This window comes from Bactrocera oleae, chromosome 2 (genome assembly GCF_042242935.1).
Source record: "Bactrocera oleae isolate idBacOlea1 chromosome 2, idBacOlea1, whole genome shotgun sequence".
Taxonomy (NCBI): Eukaryota; Metazoa; Arthropoda; class Insecta; order Diptera; family Tephritidae; genus Bactrocera; species Bactrocera oleae.
Window position 1 is genome coordinate 18357214 of NC_091536.1, and position 19458 is coordinate 18376671.

Sequence of the window (19458 nt, forward strand, 5' to 3'; positions counted from 1 at the left end):
GGCTTTATGCATAATTCCCCGTGGATGGACGACAACACAAAACATAAATAAACGTCAGTGATGCCAACGCTATATATAATAATGGGTAAAATATAACCTATATTTAATTATAAATTTTAAAAGTTTTAAATACTAACAAACTTAATAATAATAAGAAAACAAGCAAGGCATAACTAGTGACAGTTTACTAATGATCCTTAAAGATATATAAATGCAAGGAATGTTAATGTTTATATATCATTTGAGATTTTCATCCCTTTCGTTAAACGTAGGCAACACCAGTGTGGCGGCCATTCGAGAAGTTTGGCCGACGACAATGCCGAATGCGCAATTGGTTTTCAGTCGGAATTTCATCATCGATAAGTCTGCGTGGAAAATGGAGCGGTAATAGCTAAAGGAATAACAACAGCGAAAAACGCAAAGAAAACGGCCTTTTGTCCGCTATTTCAGCGAATTTTTTTGTTAAAAGCAAAAATTTACCAAACGACGACTTCTACCACTGCAACTACATCCACTCACTACCACCAAAATCACTATCAAAAAAAATACATCCAAGCAGTAGCAGCAACGTTGACGTGAGCAGAATTTTGTAATGAAAAAAATTAATGGTCAAACAGAATTAACTGCCACAGCGTATACAGCTAAAGCACCAGCAGCAAAAACACCCGAAAAAATATTTCAAAAATTAATCATATTGAACACAATAGAACATCAGGAGCTAGAAATTTTGCAATTTATTCAACATCACCAACAAGCAGCAGAGAAAAGTCAAATTAGCGTAGTAGGGGCGTCAGCTGTAGCAGCACTTAAAACGCAGTCGGACGAAGCATTTATTGAGCCGACCGCGGCAGAGCTAGCAGCAGCGGCAGCGAACGCAACAGCAGTGAAAACTTTCCATATTGAAATTTTAAATTTACAAGAATCACTGAATTCTTCGCTTAATTCATTTGAGATTAATGCGAAATCTTTTTTGTGCTACGTTATTTGACTGTTGTTAGTAGAACACCAAGAAACAGCAAATATCAGCTTCTCCGAATATCACCAGTTTTAGCACTAAAAAAAACAATAGCAACACGATTGTTGCTAGCAATAAAATACATCAAATATTTAGCTTTAATAGAAGCGATCGTATTCTTACTTGAAATCGAGTACCAATCTATAACAGAGACGCAGGACGTATTCGCTATTAACTACAATTTAAGGGCACCATAGTTAAAAGCGTAAAAGAATATCCAGGGGATAGTTTGGGAAATTTTAAGAGGCGTAAATTTCCTGCACAGTATTTAAATACATTTTTTGTTTTTTTGACAAATCATTACTTGCTGGTGGAAGCCAGTACAACCAGGAGCTATTAGTACTTTAATGACTCCATCCACCATTTTGAACGAATAACAACGCTTGAGTAACATTCACAGCTGCAGCACAGCTAAAAGTCAACGAACACCCGAACCACTCGGAAAACGAAAAGGTTGAAAAGAGGAAGCAGAAGTAGCTGCAGAAGATCGACTGACATTCGGCGTTTAATTGGAAAAGAGAAGAAAATTGAGGAAAGGAGGTAAACCAAGAGAATACGGAATAAGCGAAATAAACAAACAAAAAAAACTTAAATTACGAACATAAGCCAACAACACATAGGAACGACACAGCCAGGCCATACGGAAACTGGTGTTGCAGCCAACAAGTCGGAGCGAGCCGAAGTGATAGATAAAAATCCACAGATTGTGGTATAGGCCGCGAACAATTGGGCGAGCAACTGTTTGTAGATTTAGCATCAAAGAAGGAATAGTTCAGTTGTGTGTTCTTTGAACTTGTACGGGTTTGTTGTTTTGGAATTTTGTTTCGGAAGCAACTTAATTATATATACGCGCAAACCAGTAGTTGCTTAAAGCCAGTATTCCTAACAAGAAAAGTTACGGCAGTATAAAAAAAAACATTTTTTTTTTTTGAAAACATTCAAACCCAAATTATAAAACTTTTGCAATACAAAAAAAAAATAAAATTATAGTCTGTACGAGAGAAGTGATTTGTGCTAATATAATATACGTGCATGAGTTTTGTTTTCTTTTTAACTTGAGCGATTGATTGCCAATTTAACAAATGCCATTTTGAAATTCTACGCTGACAGAAAATTACCTAATAATTATTTTTCAAAATATATCGGCAATTTAATACCGTAAACAATATAAAACCACGTTAAACCCGAAAACCGCAAACGAACTAATTGAAGAGAGAAAATGGTGGAACGCATATTGGAGGAAGAGGAGTGCAACAGCTGCGCCCCAGCTGCATCTACCGTTGCCAGTGGCTCCAATGTTAAAACGGACAACAATGGCAAAGTAAATAATTCTGCTGGTAGCGGCAGCGATAGTGGTGTAGGCGGAGGCGGCACTTTCTCTACGGACACCGATAACAGCAGTCAATCAGGTGAGTTCAATAAACCACATATTTGAATGTATGGTTTCTAGTACGATTCTCAGCTATTATGAATTATATATACATATGTCTATACAAATGAGTGCGTAGTGTAGTCATAGAAAGGCATTGCGCGACAAGCATCCGCCATTTACGAAACCGCGCATCGGTTGCAGTCACCAATTGTTGCACTTTTTCGTCATTGATTTCTATCAGATTCGCATAATTGTGTATTTTAGAAACATTTATTGCTCTTAATTGTTTAAAAAGATATTAAAACTAATCGTATATTTAAAATATTGTGGAAAATATTTCTTAAACAAAAGTAAAGTTTGCCTTGAAACCCTTAAGTATATTTTGATAAACTAATATAACTCTTAAATTTACTTTCTTATATCTACTTGTAAGCCCTACTATATTTTCAAGCTCTCACTCTCACAAGTGTTTTTCAGAGGAAAAACATAAACCTTCTAGTTCGCTATACAAGACGATAGCAGGAAAACTCCCGCAATTATGCCCACTCTAAGTGGTGGAAAAATTAACTTATTGGCTATCAGAGTAGTTGGAAAAATTGAGTAGGCGCAGAAACTTGTCGCCACGTTGCGTTGGTCTATACTGCAATTAGTAATTTTTTCCCCTAAGAGAAGTGTGGCTGCCGCGCTCGATAATTGCAGTTTTTCAATGTATTTATATCTACATGGCTTATTTGCTAATTCGACGAGAGAAAAAGCTTATTTCCCATATCAACATGTTTTGCAAAAAGTCGAATCTTTTCCTGAATACCATAGAAATTTCAAACTGATGAAATATTGTTGATATATAAATTTGCAGAAGACAGTAGACGTAAAGGCGCAATTATAGAAATGACTCAGCGTTGTTGTCTTTTCACATTCTTAATACCGAAAACGAAATCGAATGGGTACCAAATACACATATACCTATATTTACATATTCAAATAGAAATAAAATTAATTTAATTCCCTTTGAAATTGCATCATAATATGTATATAGTTGCAATCTCTTCTGTTCATATTAAAGCTGCCGCAATTTGAAGCTTGTTTATGAAATTTTTTGCTACAAATCAATAAAGCTATACGTAGTATATTCATATATATTTCGTTGCTGCATTTCTGGTGCATTGGAACGCAATATACTAAAACGCGAATACTAACAAAAATGTATGTATAGTGAGCATGCATAGATAGCAAATAAAAGCAAACGTCATTTTCAGCGGCACCTGCCTGCTGCCGCCGTTGGCTTCGCAGTTTTTTTGTAGCGTCGCAGTTACGACGGTAGTGGCAGAACTTGCTTTTCGCTGTAATGTATCGTGCAGCTTGAGTGCTCAAGTAGCGGCTGGCTAACCTTGATGACGTTTATTGCACTCGTATGCACTTTTGTTGCAGTCAAAATAGAACACAAACAAATGCCTGCAACTACACACAACCGAACAAAAGAGAAAGAAAATCTAAACGTTGTATGTTCATTGTCGGCTAGCCAGTGGTGCCTAGCTGGTTTTACACTGGTTTTATATATATGTATATGTACATACATGTACTATGTAGTATGTATCTAGTTATAAATTTATTATTACTATATTTTTTATTGAGTGCAACTCACTTTGTAGCTTTTTGTTTTTTATTATTGTACGTGTGGGTCGCTGCCGTTAAAAATATATTTAGAAATAAAGAGATACATTAAGTGAGTAAATAAATAAATTTTTCATGACGGCCACCACTTTAGATTAAATAACTAGCAGAGATGATGAAAAATAGTTGCAAATTGGAAAACCGAAGTACAAAGAGGTAGAAGTACTAAATGCCTACACTCGCATTACTCGGCATTTAGCAGGTAATAACTGACCGGCTACACGTGAATATTTACAGCTGATTGATGACAAGTGATGTTTAAATTATTTGTTTTGCTTGTGAATGTCATTAAATGGCGACTTTTGTCATTTTTTTTTATTGGAATATTGCCTTTGCAATTAAGTGTTTATTAACCGATTATCTGCGCAAGCATATACAACACAAAATTATAAATACATTTACATGTATTGGTATCAATGCCTACATACGCTGAGGTACATGCTAATGTATGTGCAAATGCATGTAAGCAAAAAACGCGGAGGTGTTTGATGACAAGGCAACAAGGTAATTGTTGCGTATTTTGTTATATTACGGCAGGCAGAAATGTGACGTAAATACCTTTATAAACATTTGTATGTATGTATCATATTACTTGAATAAAATTTTTATAAAGCAAATTCTAATAATGTAACTGTAGTTTATAATTTAATACTATTAGGACATACTTACGCATTAAACAGGGCGATAGTGACTCATTTGAATTGATTTAAATGATTCAAAAATGTCGATCATAAGCTGAATTTTTTTTAACTTATTATTTTAATTCTATGTAGGAGAAAAATTTAGAAGTTAAATAAAATATTTCTTGAATGTAGATTTTATTTTAAGTAATTATTTTTATTCAATATACATATTTAAAGTAAGGTCAAAAGTCCGTCAGCTCATTTCTATACTCAGTTTGTCACCTGCGAAGGCGTATTTCGAAAATGTACATAACCTAGTCGCTGCCCAAAGTTGGCGAAAATCCGTATAACAAACACCATTAAACAATAGAAGTGCAACGAAAATCAAACCACAAAAAGAAACGCACACACCTAAACCTGAACACTTACATTGTGGCTTTCATACATTTCCCTTGTTTTTATGTGGTTAAATGCTCACCCCTGCTATCACCCATATTTGATCTAAGCACTCCATTTTTTATGTGTATGACTGAAGTCACGACGTCGATGGAGGCGTTAACACTGCTACAGCTGCTATTGCACTCGTTTGCATTTACTAAGCCAAATTTGTCTTTAATTATCTTTTGCTCGTTCACGGTGCTACACAAATATTATATACATATGTGCATGGGTGTGTGCGTATTTTCATGTTTTGTCATTTTCTTCCTTTCTTCGGTCACAAACAAACAAACATTAGTACGCATTTTTTACTACTTTTCACATGCCTTTACACACTTTTGTTATTGTTTGGAATGTTTTTTTTTTCAATGCTGTTGTCAAATTTCTTTGTTCGCTCGTTTCACACTGCCAATTATCAGTGGCCACGTTGTGCTTGCGTTGCGCTACATATGTTTTATTGACTTTTCTTATGTGCCTATTTGTTTTTCATATTTCGTTTTGATCTCCTTCGTTTGCCTACGTGATATTTAGCTCTATTTGGTTTAATTATTCTGTGAAGTAGCAAAGTTTTGACGTCGGTGCTGCTGGTGTTCAGTTGCAGCGCTGTTGCGTCGTGTTGCGGTTCCTTACAAGAATGCGTGACTGCACGCCGGCATTTGTACAAGCATAAGGTTTGTGCAAACACTAGCTTAAACCACTGTTTTTTACACCGAATATTTGTATTTATTACGTTGCATAACGAAATTACCACATATTTTAGTGCGTGTTACGAATTAAGGAAGTGATTGAAAAATTTCTTTGTCTCAAATATACCATATTTCACATATTGTTTATTTACAATAAATTGGTAAACAATTTTGCAAGTCAAACGCAGGTTTTAATTCAGGCGTTAAATTAATAACTCATATTTTTGTTGTTGTTGAAAGTAACGATTATCCTGACCATGCTTAGGGAAAAGCAATAAGTTAATTGCCATCGAAATCACTTAACGCTAGGTCCAGAAATAGAGCTGGTTCGAAGGGTTTGGATCATACCCAGCCCGAAGTTACGCATATTTTACGACGCTATTGCCAGATGTAATTTTTATTAACAAAAGGATTTCAATTAGAAAAATTAAAAATCCAATTAGTTGCAATAATGTTTGGATTTTATTTTTTTTGGATATTTGATAGTAAAACTAAACCATTTTTTCCAGTTTGTATATATCTGTCAAACTTCCCTTTTAAGATGTCCTTTTTTGTCCAAGAAATTCTATTCATTTCGAAATAAATTATTATATAACTTATGCATTATACAACTGTTTATATAGAAATAATGTAGTATTTATGTTTAATAAAATAAAATAGTTGAACTAATTATTTAAGTTAAAAAGTGTAATTTTGTGTTGATAGATAAAAAAAAATTCAAAAAGTTCGAATACTCCCTGCGTTCCGCAGTAAACTTTGACAGCTATATTTTTCTGATTTTTTAATTTCACCACTTACTGAGAACTGCAATGTCTCTTTAGTATCTCTTTATTTATAAATTTCTCTTTTAAAATTCAATATGAAACTCTTTCATTTTGTACGCAGTCTGTCCATCGACGGGCCGGTGCTTTTACAAAAATGCCATTTGACAGCGGTTTTCTGTTGCGTTTGCATTTGTATCTTGGCTTACATACTAATTTACGATTTTGTTAGAAACGACGCAAATTATAAATGGCGATAAAATCGTACAGATATATATACTTACACACATAATTGTACATATCTACATATTTATGTATTTACATGCGCGTTGCCACGTAACTGCTCAGAATAAAAACAACATGCAAAATAAAATTCGCGCTATAAACATGGAACCGGTCTATTCTTCCTATTTGTTTCTTTATTTAAATTGTTTTGCAATCCTACAAATGTACATATGTGTGAATATACATACAAATTTATATATTTTTGCATTCTGTGTGGGCAGTTTTAAGACCCGGTCAGATCACCCAATTTCTAGAAACGTTGTGTTAAACGTAGAAGCTTACTCGGCTTGGTATACTAGATTCGGGCTGTTACTTTGAGGATCTTGAATTTATAAGATTGGTGACAACCGTTAAGAGCTTTACTCCCTGATATTTTGTTTTTTATACTTTCCTTTCTTGAACTCTCTCATAAATAATTTTCGTCGTTTATCAATAAACTAAGTTGGGCGAGATTTTATGTTTTCATAAGATTAGATTATAGCATTGAAAGCTTCAAAACAAAAACACAGTCGTAGACATCGTATAACCAGTTATGAAGGCCATCTAAACATAGCTGTTCCTAAAACGTACAAATATAGCTTTTCCAATCAAATTTTAAAGCCTTGACGGTGAGTAAATTTATAGTTCACTTTTGAAAATTATATTATAATATATTACAAAAAAAAAATTTTAAATTTACGAATGCTCAAATATTCATTTGTGATACTATGTTGTAAAAATTATACTTTGATAAGAAATATTGTTTAGAGAATGCATATACATATATACATGGTTTATAAAAGGGGTTTATTTAAAGAAAGGTTGCCTCAGAGCTTTCAAAGGTAGCGACTGCCTAGGCCCTAACAGAGTGTCTTGCGGTAAATACAATTTCTTCTCAATTGCATTTATGTCAGTATTAGTCCTTTTGTTTTCGTTTTCTGAAAAGATCTATAATCAGGAAAATTAACTGTTTAAAAATACTTAATTTAACATGTTGCTGACGCAAATATTATGATAAAAATTTTCTTCAATGGTGGCAACCGTCTAAGCGATAACCATGTGGTTTTGTACTCGTAATTCGAATACGAATACAGCAATAAATAAATTAACAAAAACAAACACGAATAATCCATCCAATACATACATGCATAACACGTATGATAAACGAGGAGAGAAAGAGAGAGATTTGCCAACCACATTAGACACGTTTCCACCTCGTCCCTGTCCACCCACAAACTTGCTATGGTTAGTCAGATGTTTCCGCGTTTTAAAGCGGAACCCTGGACGGATTGTCTAATAATTTATTAGCTGAAGTGCCTATTCGACATTTATGTTAACTGTGTGAGTGGGTGAATGAGAAGAGAAAAAGCACGTAACCGACGTGTGCCGCTGTTCGCTTGCTCCGGCTTTTATGTATTTATAAACTATTTTCTTGCTCTCCACTATCATCCAGTGAATTTTTTATTTACTTATGTTTATACATGCATAAATATTCATGTATGAATGTATCAAATATGGTATGTATGTGTGTTTGGAGAGCTAAATACAAATTGGCAAACGCGCAACACAGCTTTCATTCCACTTTTCTACAACGATTGGAATAGACGTGCCATGCATGTCTCTTTAACTTACACCAGATATCCTCAACAGTCAACCGGCTTTCAACGATTTTCTCCTTGACTTTAGGGTGACAATCAGCAAAACAATAACAAAATCAACTATATCAGCCATTAAATCGAAAGAGTACCTGGTACGATACGAAGGAGAAATATACGAAGCAGATGAGAGGCAATTGGGAGCATTGCCGGCTGCAAGTTGTCACTGGTCTTCGTCGAAACCGTATGAAACGATTTTCTATTCGGTGTCGCAGTTAGTAGTAAATGGTTAGGCTAAACGGAAAAACGGCAAAACAAGAGGGCGCTAAGTGCTTTCGCGTTTGCATTGTTTGTGGGATTTTGATTTGGTTTTAATTCAGTTCGGTTTGACCCGGTCCGGTGCGGCGTAAAGTATTGTGTACATTTCTTTTCGCATCCATCTTTTAGTCAAGTTGCTTGCCATGCTTTTTTGCGGTGGCTGTGAAAATCCAATTCTACTGCGTATTTAGTAATTTTTTTTTATATGTAACAAAATTATCTGAAAATACCTATAAACGTTTTAATTTAAAATGATATTTGTTTAAGAAAAATTTTCTATTTCTTAACATGAATGTTGTGTCGACGAAATTTAACCATATTGGTAATTGACTGTAAAAAATTTGTATAGAAAATTAAGCAGCTAATATAGAATATTAGCTAAAAAAAATTCAGCAATATTATAGTATCCTTTATAAGAATATTTTGTGCCGGCCGCTAAATTAAATAAGGAATAAGAAGCTCTACGAATAATAAGTTACAAAAAGATCTCTGATAAAAAAGTAATTTGAACTACTTCAATACGGTATTTAAAGAAAGTAACAGTACTTTCGTAAGGTGATTAAAAGTGCAAACAACAACTATATCTATAATAAAAATGACAGGTAAATATTTTAATACTTATATGTTTCCAATTAAAGTAATTTTACTTATTTCTGGTTAATTTAATTATTTACGTTCTTATCTTAAGAATTATAGTGAAATGTGTAATAGTTGTAAAAAATAGTCATGCTTCAAAGTATACATATGCTATTTCAAATATTCTAATTATTTATTATTTAATAAATTAGCATAGAAAAAATTTTCTGTGTGTGTTCTCAACATAAAAAACGTAAAGAAAGGACATCAGCTGTTCAGGATACGCGTTAATATGAGGGAAAGTGTAAGCGCGCCTTATTTAATTATGTATTATGATTAGATAAAACCAGATGAATATATAATAGCAGTAAACACTACTGGTAAAAATGTTCTGCATAATTATATACCTCAATATATAAATGTTACAGCAGAATAAAAAATATTGTGTTTACACTTTTGTGAACACAACAGTATGACACAAAACATTATAAATGCAAGTTGAGGTTAAGTATGCCAGTAATATTTCGCAATAGGATTTTGATCTGATTTAGTAAATTAACGACTGCACAATTGATGGACTTAGATGTTTTGATATTTATGGATTGGGAGTGTAAAATATAGTTTAGATGCCTTCAATTATTATACCCTGAACAGGGTTTATTTAATTTGCAACGAAATTTGTAACACCCAGAAGGAAATGCTGGAGACTATAAAATACTTTTGTACTTTATATAAATGATGAGCGTGACGAGCTGTACGTCTGTATACCATACACGCGAACTAGTCCCTCAGTTTTTGAGATATCGATTGAAAATTTTGCTGTTCATTTGTCGGAACCGCCGATATCGTATCAAAATAGCATATAGCTTTCATACAAACGTTTAAAATCCTTTTATTCTTGTATGGATACGTTTTTTTTTTTTATTAGTGAAGGTTATTATATGGTATTTTCGGTGTAACCGAACGTTTTTGTTTTTTCATAACGTGGTCCCAAAAAGTTTAAAGTTAAAGACTATAATTTTCACAACAACTTTTATTACTTAAAAATTTATAAAACATGTGTTAAAATAATTTATTTTTATTTTATTTTTTTAAAGCATTCATAACATTTACATTTAAAGCTAATAATGTCCATATTTTGAAAAATATTTGTTAAATATTATTATATATTATGTTACATACTTATGTACGTGGTAAGTTGCACTATTATGACAAAAAACGCACTAATACAAGTATTTTCAATCTACTTAAAAGAACGTATTATATTTTAAACGTTTTATGACCGGACAACTAACTGTTAAAAATTGTAATTGATTAATACTACTCCACGTAGTTGTGTGTTTATTTATTTACTTTTTTGTTTTATTAAATTTCGCCGCCGTAATACTTGGCGGACAACATTTCATATATATTCTCATTTATCGACATATCTATGGTATGTATCTCAATGTGCAGACATAACTTTTATGTATTTGTCTGCCTTGTGCGTCGCAATAGTTTTGTGCCTGGCACGTTATTTTTACGCTTTTATACTTGTAGCAAATGTAGCCAATCAACAGTTGAATAGTTGAACTGTTTTCTAGCCGGCATAGAACTGGCTCTTACTGGGCGATGGTCTAGATACATACTCAACTAATTTATTCTATTTCTGCCTGCGGTTCATTTGACTATTATTTCGAACTAGTCCGCCATATTACATAGAGTACTGCTAGATTTTCTGAGCACTATTGTTTTTGCTGCTGGTCGTTATACATATGTACTGTGTCCACAATCATTTCTACGTACATACATATGTAGCATATATTAATTTGGCACAATTTTCTTAATTCCTTTTAAATTTGTATTTGAAATGTAAGCAAACACATGTGCCATTCTTTTTTGTTCTTTCTAATTGTTTGATTGAAAAAATCTGACAGCCGGCATGCCACGAGCCTGCCACCACCCACTATTAACCAATTTTAATTATTACAACCACAATTTTGTTTAAGCGTAAATTTTTTCTTTTGTAAATTCGTGCATAAATTATTCGTTAAAAAAACTTATTTTTTCATTAATATTACATACAAAATGTCTACATTGCGTATTTATATTATATATAAGTTTGAGTGTAGCTGGTGTCCGCTCGTGTGCGGCATTAGTCGTGTTTTGCGCTGCCAGAAACAACACGCGCTTATTTGAAGAAATAAATATTGTATGTGCTTAAATACCTACGTCAATTCTTTTATATATTTTTGACTAATAATTAGTTATAAACATTTTCCACGCACCTTTCTACGTCCGCTGACGTGATTTTCAATTATCAGGTATAAACATACATCTCTACATATTTATGTAATGTGTATTTATTTATGAGTACACGTGGTTTTTAAGAAATGTTCACGCGTGTCTTTGCTAAAGGTGTACTACGTTCGGTTCGAAATGTCGGTGGAAAGGCTGAAATGTATGAACCGCAGCTAATCGAATAGGCAAAACACTTACGCAAGGTGGCACTAAAACTATGAAATAGCAATAACACTTGATCCAGTGTAAATCTTATTAGATGTTTAAAGCAGATGACAGCTAACGTAGACCCTCACTGTCGTGAAAACGGCTACGCATTTATCAAAACCGCCGATATCGGATGACTATAGCATACAGCTGCCATACAGACTGATCGCTCAGGATCAAGTCCACGAAATTTGGCCGGTTATGTTTTCAGATTTAGTTATACATATACATTGGTTGCTAAAGGAAATTAATCTGGGTATTATACCTTCGGTAAAACCGAAGTTAAAATTTTTTTTCTTTTTCTATTATACTTTTGCTGCTATTGTCGTTGTCATTTTGACGACTAGGTTGCTCTCAAGCGACCACGCTAGACATGACCTTGGCTATATCTACACACAATACGCATATGTATACATACATATAATTTGCTGCTTTTTATTATCATTACTACTTGGTGTGCTTGTTTTGATTGTCTCTTATAATAGAGTCATATCTCATATTTTGTTTTGTTGCTGCTTTGTAGATACATATGTATCTACATAGAGCTTTTAGCTTGTGTTTTGTCTCCGCCATTTCGGCTTTGCATACTTGAAACGCTCACAGCGCAAGTATTGTTTGTGTTTTTTTCCTCCCCTTGCTCTCCGGTTGATTTAAGTTTGTTGTTAAAGTTTCTCATTTCAGCTTGCTATGTCGTTTGTTTTGCTCTTCTCAGCCTCTCTTTTATTGTTTTTTTTTGTTTTTGAACTAATGAAAACATACGCAAATGATTCCTTCTCATTATCTAAGATTTTTGTTTGCATTTCTAGTAAAAAAAAATACTGAAATGCAACTGATATACTTATGTATAGGTATATATTGTATATATATATATATTATATATTATATTATATATTACATATATATATATTATTTATTAACATAAATTTAGCTGTTGCTGTAATTTTTAAAAATTTATATTTCCAAAAATTTTATTTAAGGTATGCTTCTAGAAGTAGGAATTTTTGCCGGTTATTTCCGTTTGAGGTTATGTTTCGGTTTCAATACCTCTTTTAAAGTTAAGAGAATACCTTTAGCTTTATGGAAGATGAACCCACGAAATTCCAATTGGTTGAAATATCAGAGCATGTCTGCCTTCTATCATTATTCTTAATTGAGATATATGTATATTTAAAACACCCAACGGGTGCAAGTGAACTGGATTATTTATAATATACCTGCATATGTATGTACGTATGTATGTATGCTTGTGGGTATACTCACTTTCTGTATATTTTTCGCTTTCTTGTAGTTGCGCAATTAGAAATTTGAAAGCGCTTCGTAATTTTGGTAATCTTACGTAATTGTATTTGTTGTTATTGCAATTTCGCTCATCTATTGTTTAACTTTCTTTATATTTTATGCGCACTTTGCGAATAAATTTTTTAGTTTTTCAATAAATATACAAATATACACAGAAGTTCTCGTGGTTTAAGTAAGTGCTTGCCATTCGAAACCAAAACCCATACGATGTAAAGTCTTCTATAACAGAAATAGATTTCCTTCCCGAGTTTTTTTAATTATATTTTTTAAATGAAAGGAAGACTCAGTGTATTTTTGGGCCGGCGAAAGCCTTGTAAAGCAGTACAAGTAAAAAGCCGATGTTAAGTTTGACAAAGTTAATGTTTATTATTTTTTTTGTTTTTACTACTGTTATTTTATCTATGTTTATTTGGAAAAACACGCTTTTCAGAAATAATTACTTTTTTCTTAAATGAATATATAAATGAAAATATATACTTTTATAAAACAAGCAAAGGGGTTTAATATTGTGTGCACTTTCTTTATCTTCAATTATTACTTTTAAATAGTTTTTAGTTTCGTTTTTCGAAAATTTGTTGTAACGCTATATTTCTATTCAGTTATTCAAGACACTATTTTTTCTTATTTACACGATTTTGTTTATCTACAAAAATTTATTCGTTACTTCCTTGTGTGTAGTAACTTCCTCTATGCGCTTCGATACATATTGATTCTGCGTGCCAGTACATTTTACTTGAACGCTTTTTATTTTATCCGTCAGCTCTCTTGCTCTCAGCTGTTGTTTTCTTACTCATTTCAAATTTTATTTAACCATATGGAACCTTTATTAAATTGTTAAAAAATTAAAAAAAAATATTTTAGGTAAGCTTCAAAAATGTTTTTCTAAAAACAATACAAAAATATTTTTTTATATTATATAATAAATTTGTTACAGAAATTATTATTTAGATGAGTTTAAAAAACAGTTTTATTGAAAGTAAAATTTTTAAATTTACTGAAATATTTATTATAAAAAATGTATTTGTTTTTAACAAAATATCTTTTTTTTTTAATTTTTATAAGTTTTTTTTATATGTATATATTGTTATTTTTGGTTTTTAGAAAATATCTTTTGTTTTATTTTGTATTTTACAAAATATCTTTTATTTTATTTTGTATTTTACAAAATATCTTTTTTTGTTATTTAATATTTTTTTTATTATTTGTTATATTTTCTTACACTTTTAGTTTTTTTATATACATTTTTTTAAACTACTTTTATTTTTTTGTCTTTATAATATTTTTGAATTTATGCATATTTTATGTATTTATACTTTGTTTTATATCCTTATTTTCTTAGTTATCTTTTTTATTTTTTTTTTTATATATTTTTTTTTATATATATTTTTGTCTTTATAATATTTTTTAATTTATGTATATTTTATTTATTTATACTTTGTTTTATTTTTATTTATTCTTTCTTAGCTATCTTTCCCACATGTATAACTATTTTACTTTCCTTTTCAGAATTATTATTTTAAGAATTGTTGGCTAGCAAAGCATCGCTATCTGGTAGTATATAGCACTTATTTACGTACCCTTATGCCTATAAACATATAAGTGTGCTTAGCAATTGTCACACTCTGATTTGTTTTAATTTGTTGTATTTTTTTTAAGACTTTCCCTGTTTAAATTTAATTGCAAATATACCCAATTGTCGCCAATTCGCCTAAGATTCTATGTGTTAATGTTTGCACGACAACGATATGGAAAGTATCTAAAACAATTGTCTATTCGAAGAGAAATTAGTTTTTCCTAAAAATATGCATATTTTACTCGTATGTACATATACAAAGTATGTATGTACATCCATATGTAAGCACCCATTTGATGTATGCAGATCGTCGTGAGCCCACACCGTCGTGCTCATGCCACGCGAATCCCCAAAACGTGTGTTTCAATAAAATTTTGCTCTTTAAATGCTTATTCGCTGTCAAATATTTCTTTTTTTTTCACTGACTTCATGTGTATACTTAGATCTGTTTACTAGCGTGCAAAAGGAAAAAAACCGTGCTCCCGCAAATTCTATATTGGAATTTACATTTTTTTGCATTGAACACACAATTGCTTGTATTGCGCGAAAAGTGAGGTTAGTTTTGCCCGCCAGTTGGCTGACATGTGCATTTAAATTTCCTGCAAATGTGAAAATGCGTACACATAACTATTTTATTGTAAAAAAATTGAAATTAATTAAATTAAAATAAATGTTGTAATGACAAAATGCGGTTAAAATTTTTTATAGGCAATTCACAGTTATACAATTAACTTTATTGTATTTTTGTTTTGTGCTCTAATCTTTTAAGTGTGTGTCTGTTAGGAATTGTTTGTGTTTGTACTTTTACTGCTGATTAATTTTATGCTTGTTTTCGCTTAAATTTGATCAAATTAATTGAAAAACATCACCCTCATTAACCCATTTTCAATAATAACGTGTGCTTATGTGCTTTTTAACAATTTAGTTTTTATATATTTTTTCGTTTTACTCTCTTATTACACTTCCCTTTATGCGCAATTAATTGCCTAAACCTCCTCAATAGAAACAAATGTTTGTCCTCCAACTCGTCGCCCGATGCTAAACAAGCATAAATACTGATTAATTTGCACTATAAAAATAGCGAAGAAAAATTAATAACGCTTATCTTGCCTGCTGCGTCGTTTTATGACACAAACCTCCACATATATATGTACATACATCCGTGCATATATATTTTTGTGTTACATACATAAGTACATGCATACATATAACAAGTTATTTTTATTCTAATCATTGGCTGATAGGTCGTCAACACACTGTTTGTCGTTCTGTCAGCCAGTGTGCATGTCTGCACGTATACTAATTTCTTTCCAATTATTGCGTCAGCATTAACACAATTTAGCATTATTTCAATATTTTTCTTATGCTAGAGTTCAAAAAGGCTCGACTCGTTAGCGTTATTTACCGATTCTTTCAATAGACGCCAAAACACCACTTCTCGTTGTCAGTCTAATTAGGAAAGTAAATATTTTTATACTCGTTTACGAGTATGTTTGTATGTATTATAGATTATTTGCAATATTTTCAATTATAATCACCGTGCCATATGCGTAATGGAAACGTTAATATTCTGCATGTGTTTTGTCTATCGCGCGACTTATATTCATTTGTTGTTATTTATAGTATGTTTCCGATTAGTTAGATTGAAAAAATATTTATTTATTACTTTGTAATTATCTGTAAATTTAATTAGTAAAATGTACAAAAGAAAATTTGTAAAAGCACTTTTATACAAAAGAATTACTCCCAACAGACAGTCAATGATTCGATCTCCATATTTTTTAGGTTAGACAAAAGTTTAGATCAAAACTTTCTCTACTTAATTTTGAATGAAGAGTTTATTTTAATTAAAGATCATATTTCAAAATAGTTGTTGTAAAGTAATTATATCCTGAACAGGGTGCATTAAGTTTGCCACGAAGTTTGTAACAGCCAGAAGGAGACTTCGGAGACCCTGTAAAATACATATGTACATACATATATAAATGATTTGCACAACGTGCGGATCTGAAATGTTGCTCACGTCATTTTTCCCCCAAGAAGCTACTCATTTGTCGGAACCGCTGTTATCGGACGACTATAGCATGTAGTTCTCATACAAACTGCACGCATCTGAAATTGAGTCATATTCATGTATGGAAAACTTGTTTATTTGACGAGCTATCTTCACCAAGGTAACGGTACAATATTCGAAGAAATTGTTTAGATGTGACCACTATAGCATACAGCTGTCATATAAACTGTTCGAACAAAATTCAGTCCTTGTATGAAAAAAAATTTGATTTGGTAAGATATCTTTATCAAAGAAATTGTTCTGATCGAACCACTATAGCATATAGCTGCTATACAAACTGACCGATCAAAAGAAAGATCTTGTATGGAATCTTTTGTGTTTGTGAAGCGTATTATTAACTATGTGTTTACGTTTTTCTTGTCTTTTCACGCAAAAATATTTTTTTTAAATACAAATATGCAATTTAGTTAAGTCTATTTTTTCCAACTATGAGATAATAGCCATGTGTGTATTATATTTAGAAATTTAATATTTGTTGCTTTACTGAAACTTGTAGTAAATAGGTCAAGTATTAAACTAATTATTAATTTTCAAAAAATTGTTTTTCATGTTTGCATTTTGTATATGCTATTTTATTTATGACGCATAAATTATAAAAATGAAATTTTTAAATAAGCAAATAGAGAAATTTTTATAGTATAGTGGATATTTTGATTTTGCGGTTAAGTAACAGTATTGCCAGAGAAGTTGCACATAAAATTATCCCTTAATTTTCTTTGTATAATGGAGAATATAGTAAATGTTTTGTAATTTTGTTTAGTATTTATATGTACAATTAAAAAATATACTAATAAATATTATTTTTTGCTGGAATATTGTTATTTTGAATAACTTTTGCACTAAATTAATTGTTAATGATTTGATATAAACAAATCTCTATAAAAATATCCTTCACTCTGATATTAAAAAAAAATCTTATCAGTAATAAAAGAAAATATTTCTAGAATAGAAAAAAAGTTCTAGAATAAAAAATAACTGCATTACTGTTCAATGAAATTTAATCAATTTCGGCTCTATGTAACATATGCGCAATTAACATTGGACGTAGCCTTGAATATATGTATGTATGAACATATTTTTCACTTTCATTCGATCTCGTCAGGTTTGCTCATTGGCCTTGGTGGCCTGCAAAATTCCTTATCAAAACATACCTACTTTTAAATCATTATTTGTTTGATAACAACAAATATTTTCTACACTAAAATTCTAAATTGCTAAATCAAATATTTGCTGCTGTCTACCGTACATATACATGTGTATGTGTATGTAGTAAGTAGTGTTTGTTATCATTTGCAAGGCACTGAAAAGACCTTAAAATATATACTTGCATACCTGCAAATCGCGCGACAAAAAACCCAAGTAAGTTGAAAAAAAAAACACTTTCTTAATTCTTTTAGACACACTTGCTCTCTTTTTTGACTTGCCTTGTCATACTTGTTATTAAATATTTTATCACTTTGGCACAGTTGGCACACAATGAATCCACACACGAGCCTAAGCGCAGATATTTTAAATAAAATGCGCATATCATATTATATAATATATGTATGTACATACAATATTTGTGGTACATATTTACACATATGTTCGTGTGTGGATACTGAATATAGTTTAAATAAAAATTTTAACTTGAACTACATATACATTTGTACGTACTACATACATACATACATTGTATAAATATGGTACATAATACTACAATACATTTGTGTAGAAAAAGTAAAATGCATATTTATCTCTAATACATATGTAAAAAGGAAGATTTAAAAAAAAGCAACAATAAGAAGAAAATTCGAATCTGCTTTGATTAAATTTGCAAATTTGTTTCGCATAGTGTGAATAAAGTTGTTGCTATTGTTATTTTTTATTTATTTAAATTTTTTTGTTAGGGAATGGCTAGTGTTCACCCTACAGACTTGAATTCGAAAAAATTTGCGTCGCAATAAGCGAATTTATTTGAATACCGAACTTACCTTACCACAGTCACACAGAAATACATACATATTTGTAGATACATACCCACGCATATATACATACGTATGTACAACAAATCTTGCATTTTTATACCTTTTTTTTTGGTTTTTTGTTGTTGTAAATAAGCGTATATATGTAAATAAGCGTATGCATGTAAATGAGTGGTTTGGGTGAGTCTTTTTGCGCTGTATATACCCTATTTCTTCGTGTAGTATTATTCACACATTTTATTAGCGCTTTATATTTTTTCTTCTTCTTGCAACTATATGCATACACACACATACACTTAAATATTCACTTGAGAATGCTGCTCAGCGCCACAAACCCGGCTTGAATGGCAAATGTCGCTGTCGTTAAGTTTAGAAATTAGCGTCGCAATTGCTTTTGACGGTTGCGCTGACTCACCTAGCCGGCTGCATGACCGCCTGTAAGGGCGTCAGGTGAGAAAGTCAAGTTAAAATGCCGGCTTTTCGCTGTAGTTATGTTTACACACGTATTATTTGCTGTATTTTCTCCAGCTATTGAGATTTTTTTTTTGTTTTCTGTCGCGATCTTAAGCCCTTTGTTATAGTGGTTATTTTTTGCAATTTTGAATTGAAATTCAAAGCAGATCGTTTTATTATACTAACGCTAATTGTCGAGCCTATGTAGTCGGCTTCTAGAACGTTATCATAGGCATTTTTATATACTTTTTATATAAAATAGAAAGCTAGTTATTTATATACTGTCTGT

At 31.5% G+C, this 19458-nt stretch overlaps 1 protein-coding gene across 2 annotated transcripts in view; it reads left to right on the forward strand.

Annotated features, from left to right (window-relative positions):
- Nucleotides 1-333: 333 nt before the first annotated feature.
- The window catches only part of Lk6 (Lk6 kinase), a 30941-nt gene continuing 11816 nt past the window's right edge, over nt 334-19458 (forward strand). The window contains exon 1 of one of the 2 annotated variants that reach the window (XM_014247943.3): nt 334-2424. In XM_014247943.3, coding sequence (XP_014103418.2) covers nt 2235-2424 — 190 coding nt within the window. In that variant the 5' untranslated portion in view covers nt 334-2234. Of the gene's footprint in view, nt 2425-8677; nt 9346-19458 lie in introns of those variants that run through there. The other variant, XM_014247944.3, reaches the window with a different exon arrangement.